This window comes from Cetorhinus maximus, chromosome 18 (genome assembly GCF_964194155.1).
Source record: "Cetorhinus maximus chromosome 18, sCetMax3.hap1.1, whole genome shotgun sequence".
NCBI classification, from domain to species: Eukaryota; Metazoa; Chordata; class Chondrichthyes; order Lamniformes; family Cetorhinidae; genus Cetorhinus; species Cetorhinus maximus.
The window spans coordinates 29,716,550-29,739,570 of NC_135896.1; the positions used below are offsets into that span (position 1 = coordinate 29,716,550).

General features: G+C 40.2%; 1 protein-coding gene across 2 annotated transcripts in view; it reads left to right on the forward strand.

Annotated features, from left to right (window-relative positions):
• The window catches only part of togaram1 (TOG array regulator of axonemal microtubules 1), a 148,165-nt gene that overhangs the window by 74,847 nt on the left and 50,297 nt on the right, over positions 1–23,021 (forward strand). For both annotated transcript variants that reach the window (XR_013579446.1, XM_078562321.1), the window contains exons 5-7: positions 7,654–7,934; positions 13,511–13,743; positions 14,555–14,652. Coding sequence is in view for 1 of the 2 variants with exons in the window: in XM_078562321.1 (XP_078418447.1) it covers positions 7,654–7,934; positions 13,511–13,743; positions 14,555–14,652 (612 nt within the window). In the remaining variant the exon portion in view is untranslated. The remainder of the gene's footprint in view (positions 1–7,653; positions 7,935–13,510; positions 13,744–14,554; positions 14,653–23,021) is intronic.

The window sequence follows — 23,021 nt, forward strand, 5'->3', positions numbered from 1 at the left end:
ACTTAGGAGACATAACTGCAGCTATCCCTTCAAGGCTGCTGAGCAGCCCTCATACAGTGTCATCTTGCAAGCTATAAGGGTTACAAGTTCATTTAGCACACACTTCCAATAAAGATATTTGACACATCTCCCTGACATCACACTAAGGTCCGGTAATTATCTTGGGTGAGGTTGACGTCACATGAATATGAAGCTCACAAAGGGAGGTGATCACAGAGTGGGAGGTGATCACAGAGTGGGAGGATGGCTCACCCTCGCAATAAGATGGCACTACTTATATGAATATGCACGATACCTTCAAATGACTAAACAATTCTCATTGACATCAAATGTATTTACAAAAGTACAAAATTCATACAGTGATTGAACACCCATGACCCAGAAATGATCCTAATATTTCTTAATTTTCCTAATCCTATCGCTATACCTGGGTGCAGCCTTGACATTTGCAGCAGAGTTGGAGACAGCCTGCTGACTGCTACACATTGTTGTCTGTGATAACCTTGGTGTGCCCTGTTGTCTCTGATAACTTTGCCATATGTCTTCTGGTTGCCCGAAGCCCAGAAGCCTGATAAGGGCCTCCTACTTGGGGCAAATGCACCTTCCTCAGCCTGACCAGCTGGAGTGGGTGGGGTCACAGGCAAAGGGCATTCTGAGCAGTTGGACACCCTTGAACTGTCCTGTGTGGAGGCCCCAGGGTGTCTGGCTGACGCTCATCCTCACTGTGGATGCCCGAAGGCCCCTCCCTGACTACTTGAGGAGAAGGGGCACCTGGAGGGAGGTCAAGGTGCCCTGCCTTCCTCTCACCTAGCCACCAATGGATCCCACCAATTCATATAGCCATGGAGTGAAGCTGTGAGCGCAAATCCGGTGAGGCTTGCTGGGCCAAGGTCTCCAGGGTGGTCACCCTGCTTCCCATGGTGACCTCAAGATGCTCACATGTCAGAGCCATGACATCAGACAGAACATGGATGGACTCCTCCATCCTTTGCTCTAGTCTGCTGAGTGGCTTACCCATCTGTGACAAATTTTCTGCCGTCTGTCATTCCATCTCCAGCATTGCCGTGGCGGCCACTCACTGAGGCTCATCATCTGACTCTGACTCAGCAGGTTCCTGATCTCCAGCAGTCCTCTGCGTTCTTGAAGCCTGGGCTGTCACTGCCTTCGACTGCTGTGGAGACGTGTCAGTGAGGTGTCCTCCAGAAAGTGACCCCGAGCCTGATCTAGAACTATAACCAGCCAAGGTGTGTGTCTCTGCACTGGTGGCAGGTGCAGGTGAACACTGTGATGGATCTTCCTCGGGTGGCTTCTCAGAATCCTCTGAGGTGAGCTGGGGGCACGACGTCTTATGTTGGCCCTACCGCTCTGCCTGGACTTTCTGGGGCCTGTAAGAGAGAGAAGACCGATTTAGTTCATGAGCAGGCTGAGTACAAGATTGCATGTCACTCACTGCGAAGGTCAGGATGTGATCAACTCAGGGAGGTCTCATCCATACAAGATTGCTGGTAGAAGCTGATCTCGCCTTCCCCACACAAGCGATCCCTGTCCTCCCCAGCCAGCTTGACAACATCCTCCTCAAATTTGGTGAGCTCTGTGATGTTGGCCATTGCTCCATGATGTTGCCATCCCCCCTCTCATCTGGGATCTCTCCTCTCGTCTGGGATCTCTCCCTCCTGTTGTGGGCTAACTTGGACCGCATGAAATCAAAAGGAAGGAATGTGATGAGAAAGGATGGAGAAGAGTTTGGGAAGTATGCATGCTTCCCGTATGTAGTGAGCCCTCCCCAGAAAGGGCTGAGGAAGGGGTTTGCACAGCATGATAGATGAGATGGTAGTGATTTGAAAGTATCCATAAGACAGTCAGTGCTGATATGTGTCTCCCACTAATGGCATCATGCGCTCAAAGGGCTACACGACATGAGAGTGTGATATTGAAGTGAGCTGAAGGTTGACTTACCCTAGTGGAGTGGATGAGATTATTCATCCTCTTCCTGTACTGGAAAGTGTTGCAGGGGCAGTTGCCAGCTGCGCTGACTTATTTTGCTATCCTCTCCAGGCCTGAGAGGTGAGGCTGGTGTGCTTCCTGGAGCAATTCTGTGGCCATTTCATCTGTTTAGCTAGCTTCTCAAATGAAATAAAGAATGCTTCAATATCCTTTTCCTCAAACTTTGGAAAAGTTTGTACAAATTTAAACATCTCCCCACTGGGTTCTACTCTGGAGATAAGTCCTTCCTCACTGACTGGCATCTCTTTTTTTAACTTCCAATATTTTCAGTTGGAATTCTCTCTCTTTTTCTCTTCCCTCCTTCTCTATCTTCAAAATTTCTAGTTCACTTTTAAAAGCCATTTCTCTGCCCCTTGCTTCTAATTAAAGTTTTTTCAGTTCCTTTGCTTATTCAAATTCAAGCGTCTTCATTTGTAACTGAAGCCTCACTCCCTCCAGCTGTGACTCAATAGCATCAGGTATGACTTCCAACTGTAGATGCTGTGCTATACTTTTAATTTTATCTGAATCCTAGCCCCTGCAGGTAACCCCGATTTTAACTTATCTGCCAACTCTGTTATCTTACTGTTGTTTATTTGCTACAACCCAATCAGAATTATATCTTCTACTCCCAGACAAGTCTTAGCAATTGCAAAAGCCATCTCTCAGTCTCACCACTTCTAAAATACCTCACCAACTCCTGAATTCAAAGTGCTTCTCGTACTCGTAACCTTACGATTCACCAATTCCAAACCAATCAAGGAAATATAATTTTTATCCCGGACAAGCCCCCAATTGTTTTGACACAGCAGTTTGTAAAGGCTAAGTTATTTAAAATCCCAGAGAGAAACTTTAAACAACTGTCATGACCTATATTTTCAATTGGTATGTTTTGAGCTGCAGCTCTAAATTCAGGAATAAGACCACCAGTTCTCAAGAGGTTTTATATCAAACTAAATGAAACATTTATTAATTTACAACAAATTAAACACATACACATGGCTACAAATTACTACTATCATAACTTTTTAACAAATTCCCAAATTAATCTCCACTAAAGCAACAATAACCAATAGACTTAACCAGACACCAGGCAAAGCATTTTTACCTTATGAATTCAAAATAAGATTCCTTTCAATTTGGTTCCTTTGCAGACAGTTGTAGGCTTACAGGCTTTGATCTTACATGCCTCTGCTCTGCACACACAAACTCCCTTCTGTTATACCCAGCACTCCCCTTTGAATGTAAATTCTCATTGTATCACCAGGCCCTTTGAACTCCTTTCATAGTACCAATTTTATTAGTAATATAATCATTGTTTGGTGTCTCCTAGCTAGGTACAAGATTTCACCCCCACTCTTAAATGTTCTATTCAACAAAATACAAATGTGCCCTCAACCCCTGTTTACATCTCAAAACTACTATACATCAAAGCACCCAGACTAACTGGCTTTAATCCAATTAACACACACACAATGACTAAACCTCTATTTAAACAAATAATTTCCAATAACATTATATACATTATATTAATATCTCTTATAATTAATATCTCTTCCTGACAAGTCCGACAGCACAGAGGCAGTGGAGGGGGGTCAAGAGAGTTGCAGAAAGTCCCATTTCTTTATCGCCCCGTTGCTTGCTGACCTTCATTTGCTCTTGGTCAAGCAACATCTTGATTGTAAAATTCTCATTCTTGTTTTCAAATCTCTCCGTGACTTTCCCCTCTCCCTCCCTTTCTCTGTATTCTCCTTCAACCCCAAAACCCTCCCAAAATATCTTTGTATTTTGGCCTCTTGTGAATTCCTAATCCTAATTTCTCCACCATTGGCGGCATTCAGTTTCCTAAACTCTGGAATTCCCTCCTTACACCTCTCCACCTTTCCACTTCACTTTATTCCTTTAAGACATTCTTAACACCTACCTCTTTGACCAAGCTTTTGGTCATCTGACCTAAATGTTCTTATGCGGCTTAGTGTTTTATAATGCCCTTGTAAAGCGCCTTGGGATGTTCCATTACATTAAAGGTGCGATATAAATACAAGTTGTTGTATTTATTTTTAGTGTTGTAATTTTAAATGCACATGTGGAAGTTGAGCTCATGTTTGTGGATGACTTCACTGTGGGGCATTGTACAATTAATGAAAAGACGGGATCCATGGAACATTTCTAATATAACAGTTAACAAGCCATTGCTAGAGTTGCCCAGGCTATGAATGGATAGGAAAGAGTGGAACCAGATGAGCGCAGTCCCACCAAGCTGGTTAGCAGAGAGAAGGTGTTGGTGGTCAACCATGTTAGAGCTGCAAAGAAGTTAAGTTGGAGGTGTAGAAGTACTCTATTATTTTACTTAATGAAATCCATACAACAGGATTATCTTTTTTAACAAGACTATGTAGCACTAAGCTGCTCTGTAATTATTTTATTCATAACAATGACTACCTATTTATATAGTGCCTTTAATGTAATGAAACATCCCAAGGTGCTTCACAGAAGCATTATAAAGCAAAATTTGACACTGAGCCAATAAGGCAATATTAGGGCAGTTGGCTAAAAGCTTGGTCAAAGAGTTAGCTTTTGAGGAGTGTCTTAAAGGAGTTGGGAGGCATAGAGGTTTAGGGAGAGGATTCCAGAGCTTGATCTTAATTTTTTAATAATGGAGGCCAAGTACTTAAGTCTAGATTTTCAGCTTGTTAATTTAACAGTGCAACAGCAGGTTGCTGTTGAACACAACACCAGTCAGAAAATTAGACTCCGTGGCATTGAAATTTCAGCAAAGCTTTTGCTTTTAGGCACTCTATTTGTCTTTAAATAAATTTTACCAAGAGGAATTAAATTATTGTATTCTATATTGCATTCTTCATAATTTTGCTCATTAATGTTCAGCATAATTTCATCAACATAGCTAAATATGTTGTGCAATTAAGTGTAAAACTTCCATCTACTTGGAAGTCAGCAAAACATGCATTGCATTTGCAGGCCCTAAATATCTGAATAAAGTTAAAGATTTTGTATTTTGTAGTGTTTCCTCCAGTGGAATAGTTTGCATTGAATCCAGTGATAGAATTGTGGTGGTCAGTTTCAAATGATGTGAAAGATTTGGAGATCCAATAACTTTGAATACGTTTTATTCAAATACACTTTAACATCTCCAGTCTGGAATTATTGGGACCAAGTCATTGCTGGATTTCTGAATTGTCTAGATTGTAGAATGTCGTTCGAATGCCTAACCACAAGCGTGTAAACCGGAAAAGACGGTAGATGCAAATACTTACCTGAAACATATAACAGTGATCCTAGCCTGGCCTCGGTGGTTGGTTGGGAGGGGGTGTATGGTCGTGTCAGACCTCCGGTGGGGGGGAAGAGTAGGGGGACAGAGTGGGTGGGTCGGACTGGGCCTCGGGGCAATTGGGAGGGGGCGGTTTGGAGGGTCAGGTCAGCCGTTGAGAGGTGAGGGGAACGGGTCCAGCCTTGGGTGGGGGTGAGGGGGTCGTGTCGGGTCTTTGGGAGGGGTGAGGGGGACGGGAGGCTGGGTCAGACCTTGAAGGGGTTGGTTGAGTCGGACCTTGCAGAGAACAGGGTGAGTCATGCCTGGGGGGGAACCCATGGCGTTAGGGCGAATCCTGTGGGTTGGGGAGTTCCCGTCAGGGGGTGCAGTCCCTTGGGAGTGCAGAGAAACCCATGGGGGGTTAATTGGGGGAGACTTCTCGGGGGTTGGGGGTGCTGCGGCTGTCCTGTGGTGGGGGGGTAGTCAGGGGGTGGGCAGAGTCCCCGGGGGTTTTGGGGACATGGGAGGAGTCCTGTGGGGACCCGAGGGGAATCCCGTGGGGACGTGGAGGGGGATGGGAGTCCCCGGGGGCATGGGGGGGTGGGGATGTACCCTGGGATGGAGTCCCCTGGGGCCGTGGGGGAGGTCCCTAAGGGGTGTGGAGGGATGGGGTCAGTACAATAGTTACCCAGAAGTTAGAAGAGGTTTTAATTCTTCTGACTTTTTCTGGGTAACTATTGATTTAACCTAGTCAGAACAATCTGAAGTATGTGATTTAAATTGCATTTTCTGATGGTGCCCAGGGGAAGTTTGCACTTCTTAGCAATTGCTGTGCAAACCTTACCTGTGAACGTCTGGGGAGGGGTTTGCCAGCACATCTTTGGCATACCCCGCAAATACGACACCCTGAAGCTCAGAAGTTATGGCCCATTATAAAACAATATTAGAAATTATTTTACTTATCCAAATTGTGATTAATATCTAGTTCATGGTTCATGTTAATATTTTAGAGCTAACTTTTAGCTCTGGGAAGATTAAATTTTAATTGTAGAAAAAGGAATAAATGCAACTAAAGCAGCTTGGAGTCTATTACACTTAAAATGTTGGGACCATGTTGAGTTAAGGGGTTGACAGCTGGAACAGTAAGATCCTAAAACAATAGGTGGGTTTACTTAACTGGAAAGATGGAGATGTGATGTCTAGATTGCTTGCAAAGAAGTGCAGTTCAGAGTGTTGTTTTGAAAGTTAGAGCTAAATTAGTTTAAAAGCACTTGGTGAACCCTGAAAGGCTACATTTCATGGAGATGGGTGGAACTTAAGGTTCTCTGGTTTCAATTTATCTGTTTGCTGGGAGAGGGTGTTGGTTGCAGTTTGTATCTCGTGTGGTTTGCAGCTCACTGAGAAGCTGTAGGAGCTGTTAGCAGGTTCCAGGCATTTAGGGCTCAGCGAAGTCCAGGGGAGCTGAGAAAGTGGTAGGAAGGTCACTGGTTCCAAGCCAGGCAGTTAGGGCTCAAAGAAAACCTGGAGCTATTACTAGCTTGGTGCAGCTGGGAGACTGGAGTTCGGAGAAACTGAGGGACAGTGCCAACTTAGTGAAGTTAGTGGCCTGCGAAGTAGTTGGAAGTGAACTGGTAATTAGAGATGGGAGTGCAGATTGTGAGCTCTGTGGAACACAGTCTCAGGAGAAGAGGCTGAACTGTTGGGAGGTGAGCAGCCATTGAGATAGTCTGAGTCAGAGCAGCTGTTGAGGGAATTTGGAGGCTAAATCTTCGAAAGTGAAGAGTTGAAATCCCTCGAGGGGAACAGAGTTTCAGCAAGATTTTGTGACTCTCAGCAACGCATCCAGACGTCAGTGACCACTGAGAAATCTTTGGGATCTGCCTTGGTCGCACCTGCCATTTAAGGTGCAGTGTAGTGTGTTGGACCAGAGTTTGTCTGTTAATTCATATTTACATCCATATTTACCTCATGTTAATTCTGAATGTTAGAGTAAGATAAATATTGTAGATTGTTTGATTTTTCTGACTTTGTATAGTAAAAATTTATTTTGTTTGTTTGAAAGCATGGAATCTTGTGGCTTTATTCTTCGAGTGGGTAACTGGGATTTCAAACTTTGTCTACTTTAAGCAAAAATCTACTGGTCTCTAACTAGATTGTAACAAAATACTGCATCTTACATTTTTCTGCTCCCAAAGTACTTCACTAAATTGATGCCTTGAGTTTTTTGCGTCTGCTCACAAAATTTCCAGGCAACTGGTGTTTCCGAACAATAGATTCCCAGAATGGAGAGGTTACAGGACCTATTCAAATATAGGTAAAGGTTCCTGTCGTATATATTTTTCAGCTGTTCACTATCTTGCTTGTCATTTTGTGTCTATTTACTTAATTGTGTGATTATCCAGGAGACAGCTCGCAAGAAAGCCGTTCTCCCATATCACTCAAACCTGCATTGGTAAGGTTACCATCATCTCGGAGAGATCTCAACACTACAAAACCTGTCCCTCCAATTCCAAGAGGTACTAGTCCAATGGTTGAAACAGAAGTAGCTGCATATGGTAATAGAAAAGGAACAAATGGAGCAGAATCTGAGGTGGTTTGGGAGGAAGGGAAAAGCATTAACAAAAATCTGGAATTAGATCTTTCCTCACTGGACAACAATGATGATGAAACAGATCATGAAGAGGTTAGTATGCACAAGTTTCAAAAATATTGGCCTTATTCTGTAAATATGTGTATTAGTATATCATAGTGATGATAAACTTGGAAAATATAAATATTTACATTTATATAAAGTATTTCACAAGGAATTATTTTGAAGTACAGCAACTGATATGATGGCAAGTGCGGCAGCTAGCCTGTACCAACTACCTTCCAAAATTAAATCAGATGAATGACCAATTAATGTAGTGTTTTTTTGTCTGTGGCATGGGCTAAGGAAGGAATGTTGGCCAAGGTATGGGGAGAACACTCTACTCAATCTGAATAATAAAGGATCTGACATGTCCACCTGAATCATTGGAACTTGCTTAGTATCTCATCCAAAAAAAACTGTGCTTCCAACAGTGCAGTGCACTGTCAGGGCTACAGAGGAGTGCCAACTAAATTTGGTTAACAAAAGCTGTTTGGAGGATTAGTTCTTGAAATGCATTTTGGACAGTTTCCTGGAATAAACCAGGGAAGAGGCTCTTGTGTAATGATACAGGGTTAATTAATACTCATACGGTAAAGCACCCTATGGGGAACAGTGATCATAATTTGATAGAATTTCATGTTGAGCTTGACAGAGATGTACTTAAATCTGAAACTAGCATATTAAACATAAATAAAGCCAATTACATAGGTATGAGGGGTGAGTTGGCTCAGGTAGATTGGGAAGTATGATGGTAGGACATTGAAAGAGATATTTTATAATTTTGAATGATCATACATTCAATTGAGAAATAAAAATTCCATGGAAAAAGTGATCCATCAATGGTTAACTGGAGTGGCAAAGGATAGCATTAGACTAAAAGCGGTTTGTAATATTGCCAAGAAAAGTGGTAAGCCTGAGGATTGGGAGAATTTTAGAAACCAGCGAAGTACAACCATCAAATTGATGTAGAGGCAGAAAATAAAATAGAGTAAATTAGTAAAGAATGTAAAAACAGATTGCAAGAGCTTCCACAACTATGTAAAATGAAACAGAGTAACAAAACATGGGTACCCTAGATCCTGAAACATGAGAAATTATGATGGGGAATAATGAAATGGCAGACGTTAAGCAATTATTTTGTGTCCGCTTTCGCGTTAGAAAACATAAAAACAGAGCAGAAATAGTGTGGAATCATGGGTCCAATGAGAGGAACTTAAAGCAATAAATATTAGTAAAGAAAAAGTACTGGAGAAATTAACTGGACAAAAAGTTAACAAATTCTCGATCTACATTCAAGGATTCTAAAAATGGTGACTGCAGAGACAATGGATGCATTGAGATCTTCCAAATTCTCCAGATTTTAGAATAGTCTCATTTGATTGGAAGGTAGCAAATAGAACACTACCATTCAAGGGAGGAGAGAGAGAGAGAAAAAACAGGAAACTACAGGTCAGTTAGCCTGGCATCAGTTGTCAAGCAAATGCTGGGATCTATCATAAAGGAAGTGGTAACAACATGTAAGTCATAATATGATTGGGCAGAGTCAACATGGTTTGATGTGAAGGAAATCATGTTTGACAGATCCATTCGAGTTTTTTGTGAATGTAACTAGCAGAGTAGACAAAGGGGAGCGAGTGGGTATATTTTCAAATTTTCAAAAGTCATGGGATAAGGTGCCATGCAAGAGATTGTTGTACAAGATAAGGACTCATAGGATTATGGATAATATATTCGCTTGAATAGAAGATTGGTTAAAGGACAGGAATCAAAGTAGGAATAAATGGATTACTTTCAGTTGACTAACAGGGTGCCGCAAGGATCACTGCTGGGGCCACAGTTATCTACTATCTACATTGTAAAAGAAATTTCATTTTTTTCCTAATGTTACAGTGGGATACTGAAGCAAGTTTGTGGGAGCTGTGTGTGTGTAGGACTAATTTAATTAAACTGAAGACAGTCAGACTGCAAGGTTTGAATCATTAGAGAGGTTAGGTGTAAAAGAAGGCATTTTGAAATAGAAATGGACGAGCTAACATTTGTATTTGTAGGTAAGTTGAGAGGTGGTTTAAATTTCAAAATAAACATAACAGGAAGCTTTAGAACTGGCAAAAATCCTAAATAAATAAGGCAATGTTATTAAGTTTATTTTTCCCAGAGGCGCTGGCCATAACGACAACATGAAAGATTTTTATATTCTGAGCAATGTAACTTCCAAAGAAAGGTAAAAACAATGCATTTACAGATCAAAGGGGGAGATAATATATTTAAGGAAAGAGTTAAAGCTGTAAGGGGAGTGACCATGTGAGATCTTGAAAGGTGGGCTGCGTGAAGACAGTCTGTGAAAAAGCAGCCTCTCGCCACCCCAAAGAAGTGCTTGCTTTTGTTCCAGAAAGCAAGGTTTTGTTAAAAGCCTTGGAGACTCGTTGTTGAATGAGAGGGAGAAGCTGTGAAGTGCCCCCCTTATAGGAATAATGGGTGCATTGTGGTAATATTACTGGATGTTTTATAGATTAAGAATCTATTTGGACTGTTGCCTGGAAAGGGGTGTTTATTTGGGAGCCTAGCTAAGTAGAAATCTTTTGGGAAATGATGTAAGACTACATTTAATTATGTAACTGTAATCTTGTGTGTTTAAGTTTTCTTTTTTTAATAAATGTTTTAATTTTAATAGTTAAAATCTCCAAAAATGGTAGTGGACTTTGTACTTCTGACTTCAGTGCACATAACATCTCATAATAAAAATACAAATTGCAAATCGTTGTGATAGCTTGGCCAAGTTTCCCTTTGGGATTTGATCAGCCCGGCAATTACCACCTGCCATATCATAACAATATTCATGACTTAGATGAAGGAACCTGGTGTAATATTTCCAAGTTTGCTGATATAAAGCTACGTGGGAAAGTGGGTTGTGAGGAGGACACAGAGCCTGAAAAAGCATACAGATCATTAATAGGATTGCACAAGAAGGAGGCAGATGGAGTATAATGTAGGGAAATGTGAGGTTAATCATTTTGGTAAGAAGAGTAGAAAAGAAGAATGTTTTTAAATGATGGTAAGAGGGATTTAGGTGCCCTTGTACACGAAACACAAAGTTAACATGGAGATACAACCAGTGATTAGGAAGGAAAGTTGGCCTTTATTGCAAGGAAGCCTTGCTGCTATTGTTCAGGGCTTTGGTAAGACCACACCTGCATTATGATGCACAGTTTTGTTCTCCCTACGTAAGGAAGGATATATTTGCCCTTGGGAGAGGTGCAACAAAGGTTGATTAGATTTATTGCTGAGTTGAGAAAATTGTCCTATGAGGGGAAAAAGAGTAAAATGGGGCCAATAGTCCATGCAATTTAGAAGAATGAGGGGTGATTTCATTAAAGATTCTGAGAGGGCTTGACAGGGTTAATGCTGAGGGGCTGTTTTCCCAGCAGGAGAGTCTAGAACTAGGGAGCATAATCTCAGGATAATCTCAGGTCAGCCATTTAGGACTGAGTTGAGAAATTACTGCACTCAAAGTTGAGTCTTTTGAATCCTCTACCCCAAAGCGGTGTGGAGGGTCAGTCATTGAGTATATTCAAGGCTGAGATTGATTCGATTTTTGAACTTATAGGGAATCGAGGGATATGAGATTGGATGGGAAAGTGAAAGTTGAAGGGGAACATCAGCCATGATCTTATTGAATAGCACAGCAAGCTTGAGATGCTGTATGATCTACTGCTCCTAGTTCTTGTGTTCTTATGACATTACACTACTGAGGGAATGTTGGGTTGCCGGAGCTGCTGTCTTTTAGATAAGACGTTAACCCGAGACCCTATCTGTCCTTTCCGTTGGAGGTAAAAAATTCCATTGAGTTATTTCGAAGAGCAGCAGCAGAATTCTCCTTAGTGACCTTGCCAATATCTATCCATCAGCCAACATTACTGAAACCAAATTTTCTGGTCATTATGACATTGTTGTTTGTGGGAGCTTGATGTGAAAAATCAACTGTCACGTTTCCTACATTACAACAGTAAAGTACACTTCAACCCTGAGGTCATGGAAGGTGCCAAATAAATGCCAACCTGTCTTTGAATCAGAAGAAGAAAAAAGCAAGGCAAGAATTTTATTAACTGATGCCCTAATGCACTGTGCCACAGAATGTTAAGATATTTTCTCCTTTTATGTATTTCCAATACCAACTGGCATATCAGTGAGATATTTAGAGTGTAACCAAAAATATAAGGGGGGGGTGAGATTTCAGCTGCACCATTTACATTTTTCATTTATGATGCAGGAAGTATGTTTCTCCTAGCTGGCGGGAGGGGGGGTGGCGGGGGGGTGCTCTGGAACCAGGGGATGTAATCTCAGAATAAGGGGTAGGCCATTTAGGACTGACATGAGGAGGAATTTATGCACTCAAAAGGTGATGAATCTTTGGAATTTTCTGTGCCAGAGGACTATGGAGGCTCAATGATTCAGTATGTTCCAAGACTGAGATTGATAGATTTGTACATATTAAAAAACATCATGGGATACAGGGATGTGCAGGAAAATGGTGATCAGCCATGGTTTCATTGAATAGCAGAGTGGACTTGAAGGACAATGGCCTATTCCTGCTTCTATTTTTTATGTTCTTATTCTTTCATGGGATGTAGGCATCACAGGCAAGGCAAAATTTGTTGCCCATCCTAATGGTCTTTGTACTGAATAGCTTGCCAGGCCATTTCAGAGAGCAGTTAAGAGTCAACCACACTGCAGTTGAGTCTGGAGTCACATGCAGGCCAGACCAGGTAAAGACAGCAGATTCCTTTTCCTAAAGGACGCTAATGAACCAGGTACGATTTTACGACAATAGTTTTATGGTCACCATTACTGAGACTAGTTTCCAATCCAGAATTTTCAATTTAATTTAAATTCCATCAGCCACCATGGTGGGTTTTGAACCTGTGTCCCCAGAGCATTAGCCTGGGTCTCTGGATTACTAGTCCAGTGACGTTACTTGCCATTTTGAGTTTAGGAATAGATTGCATGCCTTTTGAACTCTGCAGGGCACTGGAGTACCCTTATGGAGTGATTAAAAATTTTGCAATGATGATGAGGAAAAGGGTCCCATTGACCTTTTAAGGTACAAACATGATTCAAATTAAATCCCTAAGCAACCGCATTCTAAGATCGCTATAGTAGGATTTCAATTGGAAGACTTGTTCAATTTCCAATGCCAAATGTGTTGATATTAGCACTTTCTACAGAAGCTGTACTTTGTGATCTAAATTGAATACACTTGAGTTAGGTAAGGGCAAAATGTCTGAGGGGAGGGGTATCTTATAGCCCGTCAGTCCACAGCAGTCGTAATGGTGTTTGTGGATTTGGAACACATCTCAGCTTCCTGATTTAGGAAGATCATGCAATTAAATTATAACCCGAGATTAAGCAATAAAAATTCCCAAACAAAATATTCTCAAGACTATTTTTTTGATGCTGCATTACATAAAAAGCTGTCTTGCAAAGTTTTTGTTGAACTGCCTTGTTCTGAACATAAAAATCTGAATACCTTACATAAAAATAAATCAGCAAGTGAGCGTTCTTCTCTTTCCAGAGTGAGATTGCAGTATTAGACTTTGCTACCAAAATTGAGGTTCTCTTATTTCTTACAGATGATGAGTGCCCTGAAGTCTTTGAGAAACAGTGCTGCAAAGAAAAGAGCTAAACTGAGCAGCAGTGCATCTGATGTTGAGAGTCCAGACTCAGCCCTTAAACTGGAACTTGGAGTGAATTCCACATCGCGTAATTCATCGCCTTACACAAGTACTTGCAGTGAAAGTGATGTTTACAGCCAGGAGTCTTTGACTTCTCCATTGCCTTGCAACCCCTGTGGCAAGAAAATAATGTAAGTAGTAAAGTTGACCGTATTCAGTCTTACTGAGTTATCAATATCTGCGTTGTGATTCCAATAACGCAGATAAACTGTCAAATTCATTTTTCAAAGCATTCACTTAGTTTTCACGAAAGTTAATAATACCTAAAGGTTTGCATAATGCAGTAAAAAAAATTCTATCAATACCTTGTCGCGCTTTATCTTATGATTTCATTTCACTCTTCAACCATGTCTTAATTTCTTTTTGTTTTTTTTTCCCCCCAGTTTCCAATTAAAATTTTGTTTGCAGCACACATTTTAACCTAACAGGTTAACATTTTGTAATACTCCTGTATTGGACTGGATTTCTCTCCTCCCAATTTCCCAAAAGCACTCAGGCCAGTTGTATTAGCCACTGCTGCCACTCCAGCTGAATTGAACTAATTTAAACTAAACTAAGCAGCTGCACTATCTTCCTAGCCTGAGTTTCAGTTCCAACTTGCCAAACGTGGATGCTACAACATTATTATAATGGACCTCACTGTATTCTGCTCATCCAGACTTGCTGTTGGTTTTCACTTTATTTTTATTTTTGCTTACTTCCCTCTATTTTAATTATTTTATAGCCTTCTCAATCTCCAGCTTTACAAAACTTTCTGACCTCATCGTGAAAACACTATAATTGCTGTGGTAATGTGATAATTATTTAAAGCTATGTTCAAATGATTTTAAACAATCATTTTATTAGTTACTAGGTTTAAATGAATACCTCTTTGATATATGTCTTAAAACTTTTGCATTGATCTTTCAAACTCCTTGATGTGCTTGATTGTGGTTTCAATAGGTCTGATGGTTGCTCCCAATTAGGATCCAAACCACGTCATGGCCAGATACCATCGGGAAAGGCCAGGCCTTCTCCAGTGGAATACAGCCCTATCTCGGGTACCACCTTTTAAAATTTTTTTTGCTTAAGAAATTGCAAGGCAATCCAAAGGTGTCATATAGGTTTTAAAATGTATTTATTGGACCATTTCATTTACTTAAAGCAAGCTTATAGGTTACTCAGAAAACTGTTATCATATTGCAATACATATCTGCATATATTGCTCATTTAGTCACTAGCACACAGTCTTTAGAAATTTGACAGTTTGTTTAAACTAACCTGACCGGCAAGATGTCACATGCCTAGATCCTGCCCAATTTTGTGCTCCATTGAACTTTAATGAAATTTAAAATCAGACAGGGGTAAATCTGGCACCCAACCCAAATGTTCCCGGCATCTGTCAGGCAGATTAGGTTACAGCTGAGTTTCTATTTCAGCAATGTTTTGGTGTGCATATATGTGTCTTTACCAATCTTGTTTATAATTTGCATACCTAATTTTATTTCTTTCCTCTCCACATGAATTGGAAATCTTTCCTCAGTCACCTATGTGATCAATTGTCATAGACACTGCGCGGGAGTGTTGGTAGGCTGCTAATTTATGGGGAGCATCATGTCTTTATTGTCCTGTTCGTACCCAATTTTCATGTGTTCTCATGTTTTTTTCCTCATTTATTTTCCTCTGCTATCTGCTCTTTTCCAGCAGGAAGTACTGAATTGTGACGTGGGGCATGAACCTTGGCCTTGAAGCCTTTTATAGCATGCCTATACATCCCTGGCAGATATCAGCTAATTCAGTACAGAATAGAAATCACATCTTAACATGTTTGGGGTCTTTATGACTTAGTGCTACATCATACAAGCACTTTTATTCACTAGGCTATTGAAGCTGCAGTCCCTTTACCCGATATTCCCTCCTGCTTTATTGACTGTCTATTTTCCTCAATATATAAGACAAGAGGCCTGTATTCTATGTTAGTAATGACAGCAAAACTGTCAGTGTTCATCATCATTGCATGTCTGAAATTGACAGCAACTTCTGCAGTCTGCACATATGCAGTTAAACATGAAATCCAGAAGATTTTTTAAAATTCTTGCGTGGGATGGCAAGATCAGCATTTATTGCTCATATCTAATTGACCTTATGGCAGTTTTTTTCTACCACTGAGTGGCTTATTAGGCCATTTCAGAAGGCAATTAAGAATCAACCACACTACTCTGAGTTTGGAGTCATGTGCAGGCCAGACCCAGTATGGATGGTAGATTTCCTTCCCTTAAGGACATCAGTGAACCAGATGAGTTTTTATGACAATCCAATAGTTTCATGGCCACCATCAATGGTGCTAGATCTTTGATTCTAGATTTATTTGATTAGCTAAATTTAAATTCCCCAACTGCCATGGTGGAATTTGAACTCAAGTATCTGGCCTCTTAATTGCTAGGGTAGTAGCATAACCACTAAGCTACCGTACCCCATAAGATGCAGACAGCAATTGTAAGCTTCACTATCTGGCACGCTGGTGAAGTACTCGCAAACTGCAATCAAGTAGAAATCACTGAACTGATGAGAACTTTTACACTATTAGTCTTTCTGCAAAAAACTCTTGGGAAATGTTACACCTTATTGAATGAGATGTAACAATTTTTTTTTTATTTTAAAATTTTTTTTAACAACATTCATAATGAGTAACCGTACAAAAAAAAACTAAGTACAGCAATAATTCAATACACTTACATTTGGAACAGAAAGAGAAAAAAAGGAAAAGAGAAATAGGAGGAAGAAGAAGAAAAAGGAAAGAGAAAAAAAATCCTCCCCAACCCCCAAAAAATAAATAATAAGAAAATCAACAACAATCATAGGTCAGATATAGTTTCACCTGATATAATACATAAAACCTAATTAAGGTCAGTTATATGAAAGTAAAGAGCTGTAATTCCTCAAAGTAATCAAAGAAAGGTTGCCAAGCTATATAAAATCCATCAGCAGCGCCTCATAGTGTACTTTATTTTCTCAAGTTTAAGATTCTGCATAAGATCACGTATCCAATTAGGAAAAGAAGGTGGGGCAGACTGTTTCCAATTTAATAGGATATTACGCCTAGCCAATAATGTTGAAAAGGCAACTGCATCAGCCTGAACTTTTGTAGGAGGGACGCCATTTGGTTCCACTCCAAAGAGTGCTGTAATGGAGAAGGTTCAATGTTGCTACTAAAAATATGAGTGATGTAAAAATATTTGTCCAAAACAAAGCCAATTTAGGACACAACCAGTATATATGAATTAGAGAGGTTGGGGTAGTATGACATTTATCACAGGTTGGATCAAAATTTGTATAAATCTTAGATAATTTCACCTTGGATAGATGGATACAATGTAAGGTTTTAAATTGTAGCACCCCATGTATTGCACATACAGATGAGGACGGTACATGAAAGAGAATAGACTTCCAGTTATCTTCTGATAAGCCTGAGTCAAAACCTTGCTCCCAGAGTTTTTAAGGTAGAAAGCAAAGGGCAATGTAGTGAAAAAATTAGAGAATACAATTTGGAAATGAACCCCCTAACAAAAGGATTTAATTCTAACATAATATCAATCGGTGATTTAGGAGGCAGTAAAGGAAACTGGGCGATATTTTTTTTTTGCACGCAAAATCCCTGATTTGTAAATAGTGAAAGAAGTGTGTGTGGAGCAGATCATATTTCTGAGAGAGAGACTCAAAAGAAGCAAAACTATTATCAATGTATAAGTTAGCAAGGGTTTTGACACCTCTCGCACGCCAGACTTGAAAGGCAGAATCCCCTAATGAAGGTGGAAATAGATGGTTTGCATTAATAGGGCTGCATGAAGAGAGAGATTGCAGCCCAAAGTGTGTTCTGAACTGGGTCCAGATCTTAAATGACTGTCTAGCAATAGGGTTTGAAGAAAAGTGACCGGTTGAGAAAGGAATGAAGGAGCACAGCAGAGCAGGCAGAGATGTGGATTGACAGGAGGCTGCCTCCAATAGCAGCCACGCTAAACTAGCCAAGTCTGAATAAAGCCAAAAAGGAATATTACGGATATTAGCAGACCAATAATAAAACTGAAAATTTGGCAGTGCCAAACCACCTAAATGCTTGGGACTTGGTAGAAAAACTTTATGAATTCTGGATGTTTTCTTATTCCAAATAAAGGAAAAAATTAATTGGACTATTGCAACAAAAAAAGTGCTTGTGAATAAACAATGGAATACAATGAAATAAGTATAGAAATTTTGGTAAAATATTCATCTTTTCAGAATTTATATGACCAACTAAAGAAAAGGGTAAGCTAGATCAACGTGCTAAGTCCTGCTTTGTACATTCCAACAAAGGGTCAAAACTGAGCTTAAAAGTAACTAAAATTCCTAAATATTTAAAACTGTTTACTGAAACCTAGAAGGGGAGGAAGAAAGAAGGTAACTCTTTGCAATAGAGTTAATAGGAAAAAATTACACTTTTTTGCAAATTAATTTTAAAACCTGAAATATGATCAAATCACTTAAGAATAGAGAAAATATGTGGGAAAGATGAGGCCTGATCAGAGACGTAAAGAAGCAGGTCATCAGCATATAAGGAGAGTTTCTGCTCGGCTCCACCCCGTATAACACCCTGTATATCTCCCCAGGTCCGCAGTAAAATTGCCAGGGGCTCAATAGCAAAAAGTAGTGGGGAGAGGGGACAGCCCTGTCTAGTACCTCTGTGGAGGTCGAAGAGTTTAGAGTGGATATTATTTGAACGTACTGAAGTAACCAGTGAGGAATATAATAATTTTATCCATTTTATAAAAATGGATCCAAATCCAAATTCTTGAAGAGTGAAGAAAAGGTTGCCCCATTCCACTCTATCAAAAGCCTTTTCTCCATCCATTGTTATAAGAACCTCAGGGAGAGGAGTTGTTGAATGTGTATAAATAATATTGAAAAGGCACCTTAAGTTAGAGAAGGATTGCCTGCCCTTTATAAAACCTGTCTGGTCGGGAGAGGTAAGAGATGGAAGGACAGGGTCAAGACGGTGGGCTAAGGCTTTAGCTAGTACCTTGACATCTGCATTTAAAAGGGAAATAGGCCGGTATGAACTGCAATGCAGTGGATCCTTATCCCTCTCTAAAAGAATAGACAAAGATGCCATGGTAGGAGGGAGTGTTTTTGAGAGGAAGCATTCGGAAAACAAAGACAGTAATAATGGAGAAAGTTGTGATAAGAATTTTTTATAAAATTCTATTTGAAATCCATCGGGCCCTGGTGCCTTATTACTTTGCATGGATTTAATTGCCTTTAGTATTTCATCTTGGGAAAGGGGTACTTCTAACGCATTCATAGCATCAAACGTTAGCGATGGGATGTCCATATTATCAGAAAAATTGTGAAATAAACCAGGACCTGAAAAGAAATCTGAGGTATAAAGCGTGGAATAAAAAAGTGGTGGTTGACACTGTTGGAGTGGTGATTTCAGCTATAAGTTGAGAGGAAGCAGACTGGTGAAGCTGGTGAGCCAGGAGCCTACCAGTTCTTTCACCATGCTCATAAAGCGTACCACGTGATCTAAGTAAAAGCTTTTCTGTTTGTTTAGTGGAAAAAAGATCAAATTCCGTCTGTAGAGCCAGACGCTGTTTGTATAATACTGGGGTAGGTGCAGTAGCATACTGCTGGTCCACTAAGAGAATTTGGTGAATCAATTGGGACAATTTTGAGGCATTGCGTTTGTTGAGTTGAAAAATTATTTGTCCCCATGGACAAGCCTTCATACTCTCCCAGACAGTAGCAAAGGAAATATCTGGAGTAGTATTAAGTTCTATAAAAGTATCTATTTGCAAGGAAATGAATTTAGTAAAATCTGGGTCTGCCAGAAGAAGAAAATCAAGACGCCATGGTGGAGAAGAAACAGGTTGGTCATGGAATCATATTGCTAAAACTAAGGAGCATGATCAGAGATCACAAAACTATTGTATGCAGAAGACTGAATAAACGTGAGCAGCCTCTTGTCAAGGAAAAAATAGTGAATACGCAAATACGTGTGGTGAACAGGAGAGAAAAAGGAGTATTGCCTTGCTGATGGGTATAGAAAACGCCATGAGTCTACCAATCCGTGTATACAGAGATAAGAACTGATGGCTGAGGCTAATTTTGATCATGGAACAGATTGTGTGGATGAGTGATCTAAATTTGGGTTAAGAACACAGTTAAAGCCTCCTCCAAGAAGTTAATGATATGAATCTGAATCAATTCACCATCACCTTCTCAAGGGCAACTAGGGATGGGCAATAAATGCTGGCCCAGCCAGTGAAGCCCACATCCCGTGAATGAATTTAAAAAAAGAAGTATGGAAAATAAGAAATTTGAAGTGAAACGATGATCATCCCAGTTGGGTGCATATACATTAGCTAGGATCAATAGACTGTTTAAAAAGCCTGCAGTGAACTATAACATAGCCATTAGGGTCAGCTATAAGCTGAGACTGAACAAAGGGAATGCCTTTATTTATTAAAATTGACGCACCTCTCGCTTTACTATGAAAGTTAGAATGAAACACCTGCCCAACCCAACCCTTCTGCATTTGAAAATGGCCAGATGCACGTAACTGAGTTTCCTGCAGGAAGGCAATGCCCACTTCCAAATGATGTAAATGAGAGAGAACTTTAATTCTTTTAACTGAGTGATTTCGACCTTTCACATTCCAGGTGATAAAATTGATTGAACAACCACCCTGAGGCCTTAATATTAGTGGACATTATGATAATAAAAACATATCAAAGCATATGGCCCCCATAGGTTAACCATTGCAAATAAAGGATTAAATAATTTTGAACCAGAGCTTATCCACCCAAAGAATGTTTGAAAACTGACTAAAAGGAAAGTATATATGTATGTTTGGAAAAGAACAAGAAAAAGAGAAAAAAGAAGAGAGAATAAAAGGGAGAAAAAAATAGGAAAGAAAAGTTTACATCGCCTCCCCAAACGAGGTGATTGCTACTTCTCAAAGCTAGTGTACTATTCATACCTATCTTACCAATGTGCCTTTAAAAGACAGCCCACATTCAAGCAAGAGACAATCAAATATTGCAAATGGAAGTACTGTGAAGTTTAGCATATGCTAAACAAGGTGCAGAATCTGTCCGAAGCAACAGTTTTGTAATACAGTACTCCACAAAAGAGGGAGAATATAAAAGGGAGATTCAACTCTCACAAGAATTCAATTGCACATGTGGTAAAAGGTAAAAAATAAACACCCGTAGGGTTTATGTAAAACTTCTGCGATTAGTGCAGTTTGGACATAAGATACAAAGAAATTGGTATAACCAATAACAAAACTTATCATGTAACCGAACCATCACGCATAGTTACCTAATTGAGCATTGAGTACCATTTTGTCCTGGGTGAAGGCACAGTATGATTTATTAAGAGAATGTACAATTGTGTCCTTGAGAAAGGCTGAAGCTTCTTGCGGCGTGTTGAAAATCTTATTCACTCCATTGAAAGTTACACACAGGCGAGGAGGGTGGAGAAAGCCATATTTAAGCCTGGCTTCATGAAGTTGGGTTTTAAAGATTTGTATTCTCCGCAATGCCAGGCTAGATCCACACCGAGGTCAGGGTAGATGAATATCTTTCTTCCATGGAAGTATAGTTAACCCTTTTCTCTGGACAGACACATAATTTGCTCCTTCACTCTATAGTGATGCATTCTTAGTATTATCAGCCTTGGGGACTCGCCATGCTCTGGCTGCAACACCAAGGAGCGATGGGCTCGATCCATTACCAGAAGTGAATCGAATCTCCTTGCCAAAAGCCTCCAAAAGAAGTGCCTCAGTAAAACTTGTAGGGTTTCCCTGTCCGCACCCTCGGGCACTGAGAGAATCCTTAAATTTTGTCTTCGGCTGTGATTCTCCAGATGATCCACCTTCGTCAACAATTTAATATTTGGGCTTCCAACTGGGTGCAGCATGGCTCCAGAGCCACAATCCTGTCACTCGAGTCAATAGCTGATTGTTCAACATCCCACAGCTATTGATTGAAGGAGGCGACAGGCTTGTAGAGTAACAATAGTGGCTTGTAGAGTAGCAACAGAGAAACGCAGTTCCAAACAGAGTCCAGCAATTCAGTGAGAATGGTGCTCTGTAAGTCAGCAAGTGTGCTGAAAGAATTAAATTCAGCGAGGGAAACCACCATGTTGTTACCAGCTGTACTATCGGACACCACAGTCGATAAAGCACCAGGCCCAGTTTCATTCCAATTGCGTTTACCTCCGGCTTCAGAAATTTCAAATGTACTTTGAGCGTAAGAGCAAACCCCAAAACACTAATAGTCAAAAAGCTGAACCTTTTAACCCAATATCAGTAATTTCCATAGGGATAAACCACAGAAATCATGGGAGCTGTCTTCAGCCACATCTTTCTCCATTCCCATCACGTGACCCAACATTCCCCCTACTCGTAACACCGTTTTTAGTGGCGTACTAAATTCATGATTACTGCTAAACAATCTCACTGACCATGAAAAACTAATTCTATATTTGTGGAATGTCAATTTTCACCGTTATGATAAACATTCACATTTTTTTCAAAATTTCTTAATGATATTTCGCTTTCTACCCGAATCCCATGTGTATGTTCCAATCACCTCTTTAACTCTCTGTAAAAATATTTTAAAAAGTGAAAAATTCAGCACATTTATTTCCTGGTTTGCTGTCTTTGTGAGAATTCTTCAACTTGACTGCTCATCCTGCTTGTTGATATCATTGTTGCTGGATACTGCCTGAAGATTCCCCTTGACTTAGCAATAGATTCAAACTGATGTCTGGAAAGGAAACTCATTCTACTAACCTGTCTATGTCCTCCAAGTCTGTTGTAGTCACCTCTGTTTGCCAAAATGCCTACGTTTGTGGATGCAGGTATTGTAATGTGCAATTCAGGACAGTGCCATGGAGATGGACTGCAGATCAGATAGATTGGAGAGCAATGAAGTGGTAAATTGCATCTTAAGGCAGTGGAGAGATTTTTTAGAATGAGGTATATTGGTTGATTTAACAAAAATTCATTGGGGACAGGGAGGAAAAATGCTTTCACTGTTTTAATTCTTGAGGGAAGCACTTCCAAAACCGCAGCCAAACTCCACTTTTCTTATTTCTTTACCATAGACAGTGGTGAAGAAACCAAATTATTCTGAACCTGTCTAAATGTGTTTTTGAAGTTTTCCTATTATTAAAAACCAACCTAGAGCAGACCCACACCCACAGAGGAGCTGGTAGATTCTGGTGTATAAACTGGGAGTGGACCTGACCAAATCCAGCAACCCGAGATATTGCCCCCTCCCGCCACAGTTTCTTGCAATACCTGTACTATTTTTATTTTCTTATAAAAATATATTTAATTTGTATTGCATTTCATGCACATGGAGCAGGAAATATAAGCCTATTG